Genomic DNA, 19,510 nt, shown 5'->3' with positions numbered 1-19,510 from the left:
TGTCCGGAGGGCTACTTCTGAGACCAGCATTGTGCTGCTGGGTCTCATTGGTGCATGTAGGTCCAGCAGAGGGCTGAGCCTGCCTCGTTCCAGTCCAGATGATCCTTGCCTTCTCTTTAGTTCAGCCTTGTTCCTGCTTTGCCCGTGCTTATACTCGCTCACCTCTCACAGTGTGTCTTGGGGCTCCTCTCTGAGCCACGCCGTGACCCAAGGGCTCACAATCTCCCTCAAGAAAGCGACCGTGCCTCCACGCCTCACAACAGCTTGGTTAAAAGGCGAAGTGAAAGGCTTTTTTAGCCAAAAATCTTCCTTCAAAGGATCCATCTGAAAAAGATAGGAAAAGCAAATTAAGTATAAAACATTGATAAGACAGGCTAAGAGAGAATCTGAAAAGAAGCTGGTTGTAGAGGCCAAAACTCATTAAAAATATATCTGAAACAGGAAGCCTGTGGGGGAGTTGGTTGGTCCATTAGATGATCAAGGGGTTAAAAGGGCACTTAGGGAAAATAAGAATATCATGGATAAGAATATCACAGAAAGGCTAAATTTAATTCTTTGCTTTGGTGTTTACAAATGAAGATGTTGGGAAGATGCCCATTCCAGAAACAGTTTTCAAGGGTTATGATTCAGATGAACTGAACCAAATCACAGTGAACTTGGAAGAAGTAGTAGGCCAGATTGAAAAACTGAAGACAAGCAAATCACCCGGAGCAGATGATATATACCTCAGAGTTCTGAAAGAACTCAAAAATGAAATTTCAGATCTGTTATTAGCAATTTGTAGCCTATCATTAAAATCATCCATTGGCCACCTTTCAGTCTTTAGATACAGTGTAACCCAGGTATTTAAAAAGGGCTCCAGGATTGATCCAGAAAACTATAGACCAGTGAGCTTGACTCTAGTGGTAGGAAAAATCATGAAAACTATTCTAAAGAACAAAATCACAGAACATATAGATAGACAAGCTTTAATGGGACACAGCCAGCATGGATTTACCCAATGAAAGTCCTGCATCACAAATCTGCTACATATTTTTGAAGGTGTTAATAAACATGTATATAAAGGTGAGCTGGTAGATGTAGTATATTTGGATTTTCATAAGGCATTTGATAAAGTCCCTCATGAGAGGCTTCTAAGAAAATTAAAAAGGCATAGGGAAGGAGGCATTGTACTTTTGTGGATTGTAAACTGATTAAAAGACAGGAAACAGAGAGTAGGATTAAATGGTAAGTTTTCTCAGTGGAGTGCCTCAGGGATCTGTACTTTAAAAAGCACCAGTTCATGTATTTATAAATCATCTAGAAAGGAGAACACTGACAGGTCAATACAGTAAAGTGCGGCCGCGGTTACCCCGCTCCTAACCCGCTTTCTACTCACTTTCCGGCCACGTTAGCCCTTCCTGCGATACACAATCCCCTTTAACCGATTCTTACCGCCTCTTTAAATCACCGGGTAACCCCTTCCGCCTGCGGCATGTATATCAGATGTAAACGATCGCATTAGCTATTCCCCCCCCCCCCCATTCAGTAACGCGCGCCCCCGACTATCGCTTTTTTACCCTGCCGATTTGCCGTGCGTTTAACCTGCTAATTTACCGCCTACCCTTACCCCTGCGTTAGAGGCAGGGGTAAGGGTAGGCGGCAAACTTACCCCCAGCCCCAGCTCACCTGCCCTGGCCGTTTCAATGGGTGCTGGTCTCCGGGGCAGGCCCAGTCCTCTCCCACCTCCTCCCGAAGCAATGAAAGCGGAAAAAAATCTAAAAAAATTGAAAAAGCCAAAAAAAAAAAAAGTAGCAACGAAGTGGATGGTTCTCCTACACTCGGGATTGCCAGTCCTCTCTCCCCTCCTCCTGAAGCAAGGCGCGTAAAGCGCCTTGCTTCAGGAGGAGGGGAATATGGATGCCTGCACAGGGGCCGCTTTCACCCGTGCAGGCATCCATCTTCGCCGGGAGGCAGGGGAGCCGCGATCCGTCTCCGCCGATGTCCGTCTCCGGAGGAGGGCTGTGAAAAAAGTAAGTCGTTGCTTTACACTGCCAGTCCTCTCTCCCCTCCTCCTGAAGCAAGGCTGCTTTATGCGCCTTGCTTCGGGAGGAGGGGAGAGAGGACTGGCAATCCCAAGCGTAGGAGAACCGTCCACTTCGTTGCTACTTTTTTTTTTTTTTTGGCTTTTTCGATTTACACTGCCAGTCCTCTCTCCCCTCCTCCCGAAGCAAGGCTGCTTTTTGTGCCTTGCTTCGGGAGGAGGGGAGAGAGGACTGGCAATCCTGAGCGTAGGAGAGCCGTCCACTTCCTGGTACCTGTCATTTGAAATGACATTTGAAATGACAGATACCAGCGTGTCCGTGAAGCGTTAGGCCAGCGTACCCAGGATACTGTATAGCGCTCTATACAGTAAAATGGGTTGCGCGGGCCTAACGCTTCTTGGACGCAGCTTGCATTTGCAAGCAATTTAAATACAGTATTGAGCGGTATGTGAGCCGGACTGTTCGTGCGGCAACTGCGGGTGCACCCGGCACTAACGCAGCTCTTCCTACCGCTCCTTACTGTATCAGCCTGTGAGTGAGGTGATCAAATTAACAGTTGACACAAAATTATTCAGAGTAGTTAAATCGCAAGCAGATGATAATACATTGCAGGAGGACCTTGTGAAACTAGAAGAATAGGTGTCCAGATGGCAGATGAAATTTAATATGGCACGTGCAAGGTGATGCATATAGGGAAAAAAAAACCTATGCTGTAGTTACATGATTTTAGGTTTCATGTTATTATTATCACCCAGGAAAAAGATTTAGGCATCATAGTAGACAATACATTGAAATCGTCTCTGTGTGCTGCAGTGGTCAAAAAAGCAAACAATGTTAGGAATTATTAGGAAGGGAATGGTGAATAAAACAGAGAATGTCATAATGCCTCCTTGTTGCTCCTTAGTGAGCTTGCACCTTGAGTACTGTTTAGTTCTCTTCACTCCATCTCAAAAAAGATATAGATGCACTGGAGAAGGTATAGAGAAGTGTGACTAAAATGATAAAGGGGATGGAATGGCTCCCCTATGAGGAAAGGCAGAAGAGGTTAGGGCTTGGAGAAGAGACGGCTGAGGGGGGATATGATGGAGGTCTACAAAATCATGAGAGGATTAGAACGAGTAAATGTGAATCAGTTGTTTACTCTTTCAGATAACGAAGGACTAGGGGGCACTCCATGAAGTTATCTTGTAGCATATTTAAAACAAATTGGAAACAATTATTTTTCACTCAATGTACAATTAAGTTCTGGAATTCATTGCCAGAGGATGTGGTTAAGGCAATTAGCTTAGATGGATTTAAAAAAGGTTTGGAGAAGTTCCTGAAGGAGACATTCATAAACTGCTATTAATCAAATTGATTTAAGGAATAGCCTCTTATTACCAGCATTAATAGCATGGAATCTTCTTAATTGTTGGGCACTTTCCAGGTACTTGTGTCCTGGATTGGCCACTGTTGGAAACAGGATGCTGAGCTTGATGGACCATCGGTCTGACCCAGTATGGCAACTTATGTTCTTATCCTCACCAATGTGGTGTTTTGTGTTGGAGGGCTTGCTGGAGAAGTATTTTCTGAGAGGCATGCTGGCCCTGATGTACCAGGGCTTTTAAAGAGTAGGTCCTTTTGTGCTTTATTTCTCATTCTGTTAACTTAAAAAGCTCAAACACATTCTCCAGTTCTTCATATTTCAGAGCCAAGTGAACAGGTATTTAGGGCCTATGTGTACAAATGAGTCAAAATGAATCACTTTGTCTTTCTTCCATCATTGCTATGCAGAAAATTTAAGGTGCTAGGAATCCTTTTGTTGTTAATAATGATAATTTAATATTGTATGTAAGTAGATCCAAAAGATGAAAATAGGTACAAGCATAAGCACTGGCACGTTAGATGTAAAACAGAAGTTAGGGAGTTCCAAGATAGCGCTCTAGAGGAAGGACGTGTGTATGCCTCTGTCCCCGGTTATCTAAATATTTTCTGATGCCGCACTCTGGCCATAAGCGGAGGGCCCAAGAAAGGCTCAATATGGATGTCCTATCACAGAGCTTGACATGGGGGCCAATGGACAACCACATTCTGCGAGGAATTGGGATGCCGCGAGAGGAGTCGCTGGAGGGCAGCCGTCGAGACGCGATAACAACCGGCACCCTTCTAGACTCACCACTATCTTTGTCCCCGGCGGAGAGAACAGCTCCCGACAACCCAGCAGAAAGTTGGACAACTACTCTGATTCACCCAGAGGTCCTTCTGGGTCACAACAGGGAGGAAGCTTCATGTGGAACGGAGGAAAGTTCCTCAAGCACGGGGCGACCTGGAACTGCAGGGCTCGACGGAGAAACATCTCGAGGAGGAGAAACACTGCCAGGAAGACGGGCGGGTTCACTGCAAACGAATTGAACTCAGAGGAAGACACATTGCAGGACTATGAATTAGAACTGGCCCCGATGGTAAGACCAGAAACTTTTTCATTAGAAGCGATATGGTTCGCGATTGAGACTTTAAATACAAATGTATCCTTGCAAATTAGACAGTTGGTAAGGAGAGTGAAGCAATTGGAGCCCTTAATACAAAAAATGGAAAAAGGAATTGAAGAAAATAAACAGGATGTGGAAACTTTAAAATTAGAAAATGGGGGAGGTGAGAAAGCAACAACTGAGTTTGATGAAAGATAATTTATATTTCCTGAGAAAATTTGAAAATGTTGAGAATCAACAAAGAAGAAAAAGCTTGAAGTTAATTAATTTCCATAGGAAAATCACTGTTACCCCAGTTGAAATGTGGACTTAGTATTCACTGGAGAATTTAAAGTTACCACAAGCCACCCTACCCCCACTATCGAAGATTTACTATCTACCCAGTAGGAAAAAAGTTCCTACTGAAGCTGGTGATATGCAAATATTGTCTCCATTAAATTTATCCGAGATATTGGAAACATCTGTAGAAAAAGAAGCCCAACCAGCAACTTTGTTAATAACTTTTTTGTTGGACTCTGATAGGGATTGGGTTTTAAGAGTTTACTTTCGTAATAAAATTGAGGAATTCTTAGGAATGAGGGTGCAAATTTTTCCTGATCTCGCAAGAGACACACAGCTTAGAAGGAAACAATTCCTAGATTTGAGAATAAAAGTAACACAATTAGGGGCTCAGTTTTTCCTTAGATTCCCCTGCAAGAGTCTCATTAAATTTAAAGATGTAAGTTATACCTTTTTCCAACCGTTTCAGCTGGAAACGTTTATAAATGATAAGTTGAGACTTAAGTCTGAGAATAGCCCCACTCCTGAGCATGTGTAACCTCATAAGGATTAAGTATTCTGTTTTTGAAATTACAATTCCTCCCTAGAGCTTTCAGTAATAAATTTGTTATTGTAATATTGTTTTTTCTTGATTAGAAAGTCGTCTCTTGTGAGGAACTCCCTCATTGTATTGGAGGCTATGGGATGTATTGATAATAGTTAATGTATTATTATTGATGGTTATATTGGGGTTGATTATGTATACTTCTTTATCACTACATTGTTTTTCTATTCAATAGTATAATATGTATCATTGAAAATAAACAATTGAAAAAGAAAAAAAAACAGAAGTTAGGTCAAGAGACACTAGCAAGCTGATATAATAAAGATGCGCGGGAAACAGGCGCTCATTGTTGAGTGCCCACTTTCCCAAAACGCATCCAGCCACCTCTCCTGGGTGCCTGATGCAGTATTTAAATGAGGGGTCGAGATAAAAAGGAAGTGTTAGGGACAATAGCATGCCCTTAACACTTCCTTAGCAGTGGAAGCCCAGTAGAGGTGGCTGTCAGTGAGTTTGGAAAATGGATGCTTAATTTTACGATGTCCATTTTCCTAACCTGTGCACAGCTATGAGTTAGGAAAATGAACACTCGTAAAATTGAGCATCTGTTTTCATACCTTGACTATTTGCATGTGAAGAGCGCTATTAGTTTCGGGGGGGGGGGGGCGGGGTTTGGACATGCATTTTAGACACACTAAACCCCTTATTGTATAAGGGGTAGTGGACACGCATCCAATCGTGGGTTAAACAGTGCGCTCAGCTGAGCGTGCTTTACTGTATTGGCCTGTTTGAGAATAATATTACCAGTGAGGCAAACACTAATAAAAAAAAAACAACTTTAAAAAAAAATATATTCGAAGCAAAAAGCCTGTGACAGAATAGGTTGAGCCGGTAGATGATTGAAGTCAAAATGGGTGCTCATGGTGGACAAGGAAATTAGTAGAAAAACTGAATGAATTCTTTGCCTCAATTTTTATGCAGGAAGATGTTGGAACATACCCATTCTTGAAGGATTCTTTAGTGGTAGAGATTATGAGCAAATAAATATCTGTGACAATGGAGAATGTAATACATCAGATTGTCAAACTAAAGAATAAGAAATCGCCGGGGCCGGATGGCACCCACTCTAGAATTCTAAAAGAATTAAAACATGAAATTGCGAGGGCGATGCATTTGGGGTGAAAATGCTAAAAATTGTACTTTGAGATCCATTGTATTTTCTGGCAGAGAGAAATGATCTCTCTTCAGATGTTATTCTGTCTATAGTTCTTTATTGTGTTATGGTTCTTGAATTAGAAATTAAAATATTGAAACATAATGACTCTTACATATTTAAGATGTCCTGCTTTTTTTTTTTTTTTTTATATGTAAACTTTTTTTTTTTTTGTTTAATATGTAAACCGAAGCGATATGTACCAGTACATGATCTTCGGTATATAAAAGTCTTTAAATAAATAAATAAATAAATAAATAAATAAATGTCATTTTTGCTGTGACACTCAGAACCTTAGTTTTTATATTTTTGGCTGACAGCTTGGCCAGTTAAGATAAGCAAGCTTATCTGATTAAAATAAAAGAAGTGTAGTTGCAATAAAAAAACAAACATAAAATTGCTAATCTGTTCTCCAATAATCTGTAACCTTTCATTTAAAACAGCCATTATTTCTGCAGACTGGAAGGTGGCCAATGCTGATTTTTAAAAAGTGCTCCAGGGGTGATCCGGGAAACTTTGCTCTGCACCGATCAAGTTCCCTGTATATGCAGTATATAAGAATTGGGAAATAGACTGGTGAGCCTGACATCACTGTCAGGCAAAATGGTAGAAGCTATTCTTAAAAACAAAGTCACTGGCCATATAGATAGACGTGGCTTAATGGGGAAGAGTCAGCATGGTTTTAGAAAGGTGAAGTCTTCTCTCACTGACCTTTTATATTTTTTTAAAGGTATAAATAAACATGTAGATAAAGGTGAGCCGATTGATATAGTGTATTTGGACTTTCAGAAAGCATTTGACAAAGTCCCCTATAAGAGACTTCTTAGAAAATTACAAAGCCATGGGAAGGAGGCACTGTTGTATTGTGGTTTGGGACACGGTTAAAAGACCAGAAACGGAGGGTAAGACTAAATGGTCAGCTTTCCAAAGGATAAAGATTGTAGTGGAGTACCACAGGGATCTGGACTGGAACCTGTGCTGTTTAATATATTCATAAATGATCTGGAAAAGGAAACTACAAGTGAGGTGATCACATTTGCAGATGGACACAAAATTATTCCAAATTTTTAGAACGGCAGCAGATTGCAGAATGACTTTATGGGACTAGGACACTGGGCAACTAAAAGGCAAGAGGAAACTTAATGTAGAAAAGCGAAGTGTTGCACAGAGGGAAAAATAAACCCAACTGCAGGTACATGTTGCTGGATTCGGTACTGGGAGTCACTATACAGGAAAAGGACTTGGAGTCTCTGTGGTCAATACGTTGAAATCCTCGGCTTAGTATGGTCAAAAAATAAAACAATGTTAGGAATGATCAGAAAAGGAATGGAGAATAAAACAAAAAATATCACATTGCTTTTGTATCAAGCCATGGTGTATCCACACCTTGAGTATTGTATGCAGTTTTGGTTGCCCTATTTCAAGAAAGGCATAGCGGGTGATAAAAAATGATAAAGGGGGATAGACCATGTCATAAGCAAATAAGAACATGCCATACTGGGTCAGACCAAGGGTCCATCAAGCCCAGCATCCTGTTTCCAACAGTGGCCAATCCAGGCCATAAGAACTTGGCAAGTACCCAAAAACTAAGTCTCTATGATGAGAGGTTATCAGGCTAGGACTCTCCAGCTTGGGAAAGAGACAGCTGAGAGGGGACTTGATGGAAGTTTGCAAAATCATGAGTGGAGTGGAACAGGTAAATAAAGGATGGTTATTTACCCTTTCAAATAATACTAAAATAAGAGGACATTCCATGAAACTAACAACAAGCAGATTCAAAACTACCTGAGGCAATGGAGGGTAAAGTGACTTTCCCAAGGTCACAAGGAACAGCAGCAGGACTTGAACCCTAGTCTCCTGGTTCATAGCCCACTGCTCTAACCACTAGACTACTCCTCCACTCACTGTTTGTCTTTTTTTCCTGCCTCAGCAGGTCAAGTGACAACTTGATTGTACTGGGTTTTGAGTCTGTGAACCAGTTTCGGCACACCTGTTATAGCTAGAGGCTTTTAAACTTCATCCCCATCAATCTACACTATCATGCCTCTGACAAAACAAGAAATTTAAAAGCCTGTTTGGCTCAAAGAAGGGGAAGCACTAGTGTGTGGGAGTTGGGTAAATGGAAACGAGGCTGTCTGGAATAGGTAACATATATAGAAACATAGAAGTGACGGCAGAAGAAGACCAACGACCCATCCAGTCTGCCCAGCAAGCTACGCAGTTTATCCATTTCCCCCCCCCCCCCCCCCCCCTTTTTCTCCCTCCCACCCATCTCTATTGGCTTCCAGCACCCTCCGGCCCCAATTCCCTTCCACCCCTCCACCAATGCAGAGAGCAGCGCCATCCTAGTGAACATCCAGCTCAATCAGGGGTAGCAACCGCCGCAACCAGCAGGCCACACCCCTGCCCCTTACCCACCCCTGTTTTGTTTGCTTGTTTGTTTTTTTTTGAGATGGCAGCCCTCCATCCTTCCGCTCCGTGAAGGTGGAACACCAACCACTGGCCACTGGCATCCCGCTCCGTGAATGCCTCAGTGGCTACTGCCGCTCCGTGCAGTGTTTTGCTGCCTGAAGGTGGAACACCAACTACTGGCCACTGGCATCCCGCTCCGTGAATGCCTCAGTGGCTACTGCCGCTCCGTGCAGTGTTTGCTGCCTCCTCTCTATTTATGCCCACTAGACTTGATGGATCCACAGTGTGTGGTAGTGAGCCCTGTCAAAATAAAAATGATTTCCGTGGTATGGCCTGTGTCAGTCCAGTCACGGTGCACCTTCATGGTCACTCTGAAATTGGTGCTTTGCAAAACTGTGTGTATGTGTGTGTTACAAAATTCTTTTGTCCAGTAACGGCGGACGATCATGTCATTGCTGTTCTTGGGAAAAAGTGTGTGTAGGTAGACTTACAGGATCAGTCATGTGATGGACAAAAGCAGAAGGCCTGACGTAGCCTAGCCTTTGCTGCAAAAACATTGGCATTGGTGCTGAAAGTGAGGCTTGTGCTGCCTTTGAAATTTACTTGTTGTACAACCCTTGTTTTCACTTGGATCGCACCAGTTAAAAACCTCTAGATAACACTGCAGGCTGGTTAAATAATTAACTAAAATTGCCCTACAAAGGCAAGCTGTATACTGGTTACATTTTTGCCCTCTCAACACAGAAAGGGGAAAGAGCCCTGCAGTTTGGATGAAGCTTTGATGTACCACATCTTGGCTTGGCCTGCGTAAAATTGACAGAAATGATTTTTATCTGAAAGTTGATTATTACTTTGCTTCTGGTGTTGACTGTTTCTGGAGTGGAGTGAAGGAGTAGCCTAGTGGGTTAGAGGCAAGCAGGGGGATGAGCTCCAGGAATGCTGGTTCAAATCCCACTTCTTGTGACCTTGGACAATTCACCCTCCATTTCCTCATTGCTATGGATGCAAATGAGCTCTATAGCAAACTTCTGCAAGAAATTAGCTACAGGGAAGCCATCAAGAAAGATAACTATGCTTCAATGAGGTGTAGTTATCTTCTTGGTGAGAACCATCCCACGTAAACTTTTTTGTGGGCTGGGTTTTGCTGAATTCATAATTAATGAGCTGTTCTGCATGATTTTGCATCGCAGCAGCACATACATTTTTAATTTAAATACAGTTTTGCATGTACTGGGGTTATGTGCAGAATTATGCTACCAAGAGGGAAGTCTGAGAGAAAATTTGGAAACAGCTTCATGCACAAAAATGGAGTTTCCAGGCGTTTTTGTGTGTGTGTGTGAAGCCCCATTTGTGATCTTTTTTCACATTTTAGTACATCTGCATCTTAGATTGTAAACCCTCTGGGAAGGGACCTTCCTGAATTTGCAACTGAACTTGCAACTCGCCTTGAGCTCAGATTTGGCAAAGCAGGTAAATTCAATCTAAACTCCAATCCACATTAATAAAACAGCAAAGTGGCCTTGGCAGGGGTAGTATAGGGATACAATGAAAGGAAATAACTTGATTTTCCAGAGGAGCACCAAAACAGTCACTACAAGTAAAGAAGAAATATGTAGAAGAGAATAGAAATATGTAGAAGAGAATAAAACAAAGTAGAATACATCAGTATATGTTTTTTGTTTCTAAACAGAGTCTACCAAAGAAATCCTTTTTTCTCCCCTTTCCTGTTACATTTTTAGTCCGGCTCTCCTTTTTTTCATCCCACACTGGCTTTGTGCACCTCAGCGGAGCCCTCTTTATTGCTATTTCAATTTTAGTTGATCGTAGAATCCTTGTTAGATTTGGAATATGCCAAATTCAGATGGTTTCACCCTGCTCGCGGCCTTTTAATTCTGTCTGTTGGTTTTGTTCCGTGGCTTGTCAAAGCTGCAGTTCCTCCAGGTAACCATTCTCTTCACTTTTTTTTCCCCCACTTTGATTTCTTCTTTTCCATTTCAGTCCTCGCATTCTTTCTCTTCCAAAAACAATTCTATGGGAGTATTGGGAGAACAACCTGCGTGCTTTATTTTTATTTGATTCCATTTTTTTTCCCCAGAGTACATTTCTAGCTGCTTACAGGCTCGCGTGATTCTGCAGTTCTAGTGTAAGTTTTTTAAAACTAATAATGAGACCGCATCACCACATCTCGGACCATTTTCCCCCCACATGGGCGGATGTTGAGGATACCACTGCTCGAGTTCATAAAAGCAGGACCAGCGAACCAAACCATTTCACCGTCATTTTTGTAATAGTGTGTTTGTTTTGTCAGTGTAATAGGTGAAGCTTATCTTCTTATTCTAGAAGATCAGCTTCACCTCTCTGCTTTTTTGTCTCAAGAAACTGAAATTCTCCTGTGTACGTGAGCTCTTAACGAATGCGGGGTTTTCTGCTTCCACAGAAATAGGCCTGGTTGCCAAGTCCTTCATTGATCAAGGTCAGCTGGTTCCGGATGACGTCATGACGCAGCTGATATTGCGCGAGCTGAGCAATATGGAACAAAGGCACTGGCTGCTGGACGGTAAGGCAATGACATCTTTGGCATTCGGTACAGAGTGAAACCTTTGGCAACAATTGTAGGTGGAGAAGGCGACTGAAAACGTGCAGGGCTGAAAGCCAGAATGCAGGAAATTAAAAACAAGGAACCTACTGTAGCTTCTGGTACAACCAGTGCTCCATGGCGTAGGGCAACCCTGCTTTAGCTAAGGATTCCCCCAAGAACTGAATGGCACTTTTGTAGCTTGTATTCCTGAATTGCCTTGGTGTCCTGCTAACCAGTTACATGGGTATGAGATTTTCTGGTCTCCTTTCTAAATGAGTATCTAGAATCGAGTGTATAATAGGTGAATTATTTTAGGTGTACCTGTCGTTTCTCTATTTTTGTCACAGTATTGTGCATGTATCCTTCCTACTGCAGAGATGTCCTACATATTTGACTTTTTTGGAATTTGCATTCAGGTAATATGTTCAATCATAAGTAGGGGCAAATTCACTAATGCAAGGTGCAAAGATTATCACATCTAATAGCCTAGGGCAAATAAAGCTGGCTGTTGAACAAAGGACAGCTGCAAGGAGCTGTTAGACACAGTTCATCTGCTGCTGTTACTTATAGACGCTGCTACCAGTTTAGTGATGCCATTGTGCAGCATTGTCAGTGTAACTGACTCCCTGTGACAAGTGCTCACATACCTCCTCTTGAATCTGCTGGGACCTCTACATGCACGTTAATTCACAACTCTCAAGCCAACGACATGCCATTCTATATATCTTCCTGCTGGCCAGACCTGTTGGGTCTGCAGGCTAAAGCACCAGACCAGCCCACTAATGCAGGACTGCCACAGTTGCCTGCTAGCAGTTGCCAGTGGACAGTGCTGTGCTAAGATTATGGGTGCCAGAGAAGGCTAGTTAGGGGTGCCAGGAGGACTGTGAGGGCTCGTGACACAAAGTTACAGCAATCATAGCAGCAGGTCTAGAGTTTGCCTCGATCTGGGGAGATATATTTATTTTTTGCTGTACATACATCACAGCTTTTTTTGTCAGTAGAGTTTCAGTGAAGGAGAAGCAGGAGGCCATGTGATAAGTGACCTCTCCCCATAACAGAGTTCAGTCTTAGGCGGGATGGTGAGAACATGTACAGGCTAATGCTCCTGGAAGAGAAGACTTAGTGTTTGGGTACTTGCCAGGTTCTTATGGTCTGGATTGGCCACTGTTGGAAACAGGATGCTGGGCTTGATGGACCCTTGGTCTGACCCAGTATGGCATTTTCTTATGTTCTTATGCCTCTGTTTTGAGGTATGCCCACTCAAAATTATAATGCCAGAAAATTGACTGCGAAAAACATTGTGTGCCAGTTCGTACTCAATAGCTGCATACCTCAGTGACACTTGCCAGAGTGCAGTTCGTTTCCTGAATATCTCTTGCCCTATTTGGCCCTGTGCCACACCTCCACCAGTTCAGTCTAGCCTGTCATTTGCCTATAATTTGTATCCTGGTATCAGAGTATCTCATTGCTTATCCTCTTTCCACCAGGCCTCTGAGATGCTTATAATGTATATAAATCTTCATTTAGAATCATACGTTCTAACCCTCCAATCTTAATGGTAGCTTTAAAAAGAGCCCATGTGCGTGCTCGTTTGGGGGCACGAGCACATACGCTGGAATTTTAAATAGTCTGCGTAAGTGCGTGCGTATAATATAAAATACAACTAATGAGCATATGTCTGCTCCTAATTTTAAGCGGTCACATGAGGAAAAGTTCTTTGCATATCTTTCCTTAGGACTTGTCGGCTTTTGCATATACGAGTGAGCAAGTTTTAAAACATGCGCGTGTGAAGGAAATAACCAGTTTGATCACTTAGACTGGGCAAACTGGTGGACTATCTCTAGGCCTCAAAACCCCTCTGGTTCTTCACCTTGCACCCCCCCCCCCCTCCCAATTTACTCAGACTCCTCACCCACTCAGTGTTTGGCTATGAGTTTTTTTGTTTTTTGGGTTTTTTTCAGACTTGCACAAGAGCAGCCTGACGCACATTGCATTCACCGGTTTTAAAATCAGGATTTACACAAATAAATGCTGGCCCCGTCCCAGAACACCCCTAACCCGCTTCAATCCGCCCCTTTTTTAATCACATGTTCTGTTGCACATGAACGCGCATGAACGCACATATGAGTTGCTCATGCTGGGCCCATTTACTCGCATATATGGGCCTTTTAACGCAAGCAACTCTTTTTTAAAAATCACCCCTTATTTTTTAGACTTATGGCATCTTATGGAGGTGAAAGTTTTCTAAGCTGGTATAGCTGAGTTTCAGCTATCAGTTGAGGACATATCCGACTATGTGACTAGCAGCAAGTGATTGATTCTTAAAAGTACAGTATTTTTTCTATATGTTACATTGCAATCTGCCTTGAACATTTTATGTAAGTGAGCGGAAAATATATCTTCGTAAATAAAAATATTTGCATATAATGGAGGCAGTGCATGCAAATATGTCTTATGCATATTCATTGTGGATGTCCTAAAAACCAGACCTGTTTGTGGCACCTCCAGGAACAGAGTTGCCCATCCCTGCTATAAAGTCAATAGAAGCTCAGTTTAATGAATTCAAGGTAGAATTAGTGGAGTTACAAGTGCACCCCTACCAACCATTCCATAAGCTCAGTAGAAGAGTGATTGGGATAGTTTCCCTGTCTGCAATAATTCTACAGCATGCCTTTTTCACTGTTCTGCAGAGGTTAGTGAAGCAGCAGACACCCCTTCATGAGTTGTCTGTGAAGGCTGACATAGGTTTGGATCATCCCTTTGGACATGAGGACTGGTTACACATGATCCAGGCAGTGTATATCATAAAGCCCTTCAAAAATTACATGGAAGCCCCAACTTTGGCCAAGCCATCCTGGGCAAAGTCAACCCCACAGTCATCCACCTGAGGCAGAGGTTAGAGATCTTCCAACAGGAGCAGAGAATGGCACCAGAGATGTTGGTGCTAGTGGAGAGTTTGCAGACTTGCAAAATCAGCTCACACCCCTTGCCCAACTGGATTAGACTTGACCAATCTGTGTGACCAACACTCTGTCTTCCTGGAAAGAGAAGGAAAGGCATTTTTACAGATGCAGAAGAAAGAGTCTGCTCCCCTTGCAGCACTGTCAGCATCGGCAGCACCCTGTTGGGTACCACTTTCTCCCCATCTTTGAGCAGCCACCCCTCATAGCCACTGCAGGACAGGCTCTATTGACAGAGGCCATTGATTCAACAGTTGACAGAAGAGGCCTGCATCTCTCCTTTGAGGAATATCCTGCTGAAAATTCAGGCAGGCAGTATCTTGGAGAGGCCATCGAGGTCATAGCCACAGACCTCCTTAGCATACTGGGCACACAAAGCTGCAGTTTGGTCAAACCTCACCAAGATCATCCAGCACTTCCTTTCCTGCCCACCAATCAGTGTGCCTCATGAACGGGTATTCTCAATGGCAAAGAACATCACAAGTCCACACCATTCATGGCTGGCACCAGAATTGGTGAAATAGTTGGACGTTATTAAGATAAACTTCCAAGGTTTCCTCAAATTCCCATGCAAGTGGCAAAAGGACTGTGCATGCAGTTCCATTTTACGTTTTGGGGGTTTCTTGCCTACTGAACACCAATGGCCAAACCTTTGGGGGTTTGCCCCAGCTGAACCAATGCCCATTAGCAGCTGTTTGTCCTCAGTACTTTGTGGCGGTGGTGTCACTGTTTTTGCTGCTGCCCAGCTGTTCTGCTGCCCGGCCTCTTGGTTCCATTGGGGCATTTTTACCTAAAAAAAAAAAATAAATAACAAAAAAGATTCTTCTCCCCTACCCCTCTCTGGATGCTTTGGGGTCTTGTTGCCATTGCTGCTGCTGGTGCCTGCATCTCTCTTAGCTCCAATGGAGTGTTCCCCCAAAAAAGAAACCAACTTCTCCTGACTGGCTCTGCATGCAGCATCTTGGGGTGTAGATACCACTCTTCTTCTTCCCATCACCCCACAATCAATGTCATGTTGATGCCACTGCCCTTTCTGCCCTGCAGCTCTCTCAGTGCTTGCAGGGGAGACTGGCCTGCTGGAAACCTCATCCCCACTACAAGCATCAGCAAAGGTACAGGAAAGGGGAAGTCAGCCTTCAAACCCGACCCTTCATATTCCTTCCCCCATTGATGCCATAGCTTTTGTCCTATCTTTCAGCACTGCCACCTACCCCTCCACTCCATTTACCTCACTCCTATCTTTCCATTTCTTTTCTTTGTCTCCTGTCTCTTCCACCTTAGTCTCCTATTCCTCCATCTCCTCAGTATTCCTCAGACCTGTTTATTTACACATTTATATTCCACCTATCTATAGTTCTAGGTGGATTTCAATCTACAAACATAATTTATTAAAATAAACATAAAACCAATAAACTAAATGTGTAAATAAAAGCAAATATTTAAGTATATTAAAAAACATATAGTAAAAACATAAAAATAACACAATACCTATAATACTTCCTTTCCCATTCCTCTACATTTTTCCCCTTGCCTTTACCAACCCTCTATTTCTCTCACTCCCATCTGCCCGTCTTTTCTTCCTCTTTCCAGCATTTTCCCCATCTCTTTGCCCCTTTTCCCAGCATCTGCCTTCCCTTTTCTTCCCTCTGCCCCTGCCTCTTTCCCTCCCTCTTCTTCAGCATCTGTCCCCTGCCTCTTCCACTCCTCCCTCTTTTCCTCTTTAATCCTTCTCCAGCAGCCATCCTTTTCCTGTTTCTGCAACATCTTCCCTCTGACTCCCTCAGTCAATTTGAGTAGTGGGAGCCCATCCCATTGCTACTGATGGCTACTTATCCTCTGTGCAGGCACCACAGGCATTTTCAAAACTTGCAGGCCAACACTTTCTGGTTGCAAATCTTATGATGCATGAGATCAGCAGCCAAGAAATGTTGGCTTCAAGTTTTGACATGCTTGTGATTCCAGCACAGTTGGTGCAGACAGGGCCAGTTTTACTGTTGGGCGAATTAGGTGGTCGCCTAGAGCAGTAGTCACCAACCCTGTCCTGGGGGTCCACCAGCCAGTTGGGTTTTCAGAATATCTGCAATGAATATGCATGAGAGAAAATTTGCATGTTATGGAGGCAGTGCATGCAAATTTTCTCTCATGCACATTCATTGCGAATGTCCTGAAAACCCGACTGGCTGGTGGGCCTCCAGGACAGGGTTGGGGACCACTGACCTAGAGCATAAAGATTTAGTGGAATGAGAAGGGGCTGGCAAGAATGCTTTGACAGGACCCCGTCAGCCAAAAATTAAGGCAGAGTGAGCCAGAGCAGCATGGCTGGTGAGGAGCCCAGAACCTGCTAGTCGATGAAATGAAGGAGCTGGTGGAGCAGTGTGGCTGGCAGGGATGCCCAGGCTCCACGAGCTGAAGAAACAAAGGGTGTGCCAGGTGGAGCAGCTTGGCTGGCAGGCACACCCAGGCCCCACCAGCCAAGGAAAAGGAAGAAGCAGCTTGTGCAACTGCTGCCAACCACTCTGCCTTCTTTATGCCACGCTTTCAGAAGACTGTATTTCAGAATTCTGAAAGGGGATTGGTCTTTTCATTGACAGCTGACAGTGGAGGGACCAATTGGCTGCCAATAAGGGAGCAGCCCTGCCAGAGGAGGTAAGGTCTTCTCATGGTGAAGTTCCCTGGAAGGGAGGATTTGGAAGGCTGGGGGCTATTTTGTGGGTGGGAAGAGATCAGGAGAATGGGAGTTATGCTGCAGCCTGGCTAATATGAAAGTGGATGGGAGGAAGGACTCGCCTGCTGGGCTTGCTTGGCTCACCCCCGAACTGAGATTCAGTGACCTTCTCTTTACCATGGGACTTTAATTCCTGCCTCTGTCCAGGACTTAAATTTCCTGCAGTAAAAAAAGAACCGCTAGGCAGCCTCCCCACTAGTGTACCTCCTTGCATTGCAGGGTAGTAGCTAATAACCTTGTTGCCCTGCAGTTTGCATGGAAACACATTAATTGTGCCACAGGTTTTTACTCCCATATTACTATAGTCTTCTTCAGCGCTAAAACCCTTACTACGTATCGGGGTTATGTTAATCCCCAAAAAATTAAGCGCTAAAAAGGAGTAAAAACCCATGGCTTATTCCATTGGCCCATTGGTTTGTTGCTTCTTGCCCTCCAACCTTGCCAGGTTTTACTGCCTCTCCCCGCTGTGTGGGTTACTGTGCGGGTATCACCATGGTCTTTTGTTCTCACTGCTAAAGACATGCTTCTCTCCTGTTCCTTTCCAACATCTACGGCTTCTTAATGGCATGACGGCCATCCTTAAGAAAGCTCTTATTGGATGGGGTATTATCTGGTGTCAATGTGCTATGCATTGCTAGTGCTCCTAACTATCTCACGTCACTGCTTGTTCTACAAACGCGCAGAGACAGTTAGCTTTGCTTAAGAAATACTGCTTTACTGATTGTGCTGCTGGGTCACTCAAACTCCTAGCAAATATCCAGCACAGAACCAGTAAAGCAGGAGTGTAACATGCTTGCTTACTCACTATTCCGAGCTTTTCTTCCTAAACTGTTTGACTCTGATGCTGTTTTTTGTTTTTTTTTAAAGAAGCTTGGCACTTCAAGCTGTATACTCTCCTACTTGCTTCCTAACATACAACTGATTGAAAAAGTTTTGTTTCCCCTTATATACCATTTGAGTCTTCTGTTGCCAAAAAAAAAAAAAATGCAAACCAAGATAAGCTGGTTGAATAATCCTGCCTAGTGACTGGTTCTGGCTCCTTCTTCTTCCCTCACCTAGCTGATTCAGTCAAAACACACATGCATTGCTTCCCCCATAGATTTTAATAGTGAACACAATTTCAGTAGGGGGTTTGTTTCATATTGAATGCAACACCTTGAAACAAAACAGCTTACGTCAATGTTTTCATGTTGTTTCAAAATGAAAATGTATAGTTAGCAGATAGTACATTTTGGGGGTACTCAGAACATCTTTTTATTTTGATATATAAATGAAAGGGTGACCCTCTTGTGAAAATGGGAGCATACAAGTTTAGCTTACAGGTCCAGTGCTGCTTGCCAGGGTGGCAATAACATTGGAAGATGTGCACATAGATAAGTGATTTTACTTGCAATATCTAAAAAGCTTTGAAAAAATGAACATGACAGTATGACCAATGATTATACAGATAGATGCAGTCTTGTGAAGACTTTTTTTCATTCCGCATATGAGTGCGAACAGCATTTCCACTTATATGAAGGTCATATGAATACATAATGGTGTGTAAATACAGTGGTTACTTTAAAACTCAGCAAACTATTGTGGTGACTTTGTTGCACTATTTCTTGACTGGTCTTCACCATTTTGAGTTCCATTTACCTTTTACAATTTATTCCTACCTGAAAATCTTTGCATTTAACAAGTAGCAAATGTTACATGACCAGTCCTGAACCTCCTCACCATTCATCACAATCTGTGTGGTGCATATGCCTCCTTTGCCTATGATTATAGTATGACAGTGGAGCTCTATTCAACTATGATCATATGTTCTTCTACACAATTAACTAGCTCTGGGTCAAGCAAACTGCAATTTTTCTTAATTTTGTTTATATTAAACACATGACCTTACTTTTGAAGTCTGTTAATTTTTTTTTGTCTCCTCCTCCAAGGTTTTCCAAGAACAGTCCCACAAGCGGAAGCTCTGGATAGAGCTTATCACATTGACTCTGTGATTAACTTGAATGTGCCATTTGAAACCATCAAAGATCGCCTGACAGCTCGCTGGATCCACTCTGCTAGTGGCAGAGTCTACAACACCGAATTCAATCCTCCCAAAGTCCCTGTGAGTAGTAATCCTCCATCTAACAGTGAAAAATAAGCAGCAGGCGTAGGTGCATTTTTCTTATCTGTGTGTTTCACTGAAGCTTTGACTTGAAGAGTCTCTCATACAAGAGTGAGGTTCATTCCTGTTATGCAAAACATTTACCCATCCGGAGACACCACACGTCTTTCCACCGCATAGTTATGACAGCCAGGCTCTTCGGCTCATGT

The 19,510-nt window shown here is 43.1% G+C and overlaps 1 protein-coding gene across 2 annotated transcripts in view; it reads left to right on the top strand.

Annotated features, from left to right (window-relative positions):
• AK3 (adenylate kinase 3) overlaps nucleotides 1–19,510 on the top strand; it is a 42,811-nt gene that overhangs the window by 10,383 nt on the left and 12,918 nt on the right. For both annotated transcript variants that reach the window (XM_029613552.1, XM_029613547.1), the window contains exons 2-3: nucleotides 11,375–11,494; nucleotides 19,129–19,301. In XM_029613552.1, coding sequence (XP_029469412.1) covers nucleotides 11,434–11,494; nucleotides 19,129–19,301 — 234 coding nt within the window. In that variant the 5' untranslated portion in view covers nucleotides 11,375–11,433. The remainder of the gene's footprint in view (nucleotides 1–11,374; nucleotides 11,495–19,128; nucleotides 19,302–19,510) is intronic.

This window comes from Rhinatrema bivittatum, chromosome 1 (genome assembly GCF_901001135.1).
Source record: "Rhinatrema bivittatum chromosome 1, aRhiBiv1.1, whole genome shotgun sequence".
In the NCBI taxonomy this organism is placed as follows: Eukaryota; Metazoa; Chordata; class Amphibia; order Gymnophiona; family Rhinatrematidae; genus Rhinatrema; species Rhinatrema bivittatum.
The sequence above is the reverse complement of the archived record's forward strand: the minus strand, read 5'-3'. Positions and strand labels throughout refer to the sequence as shown.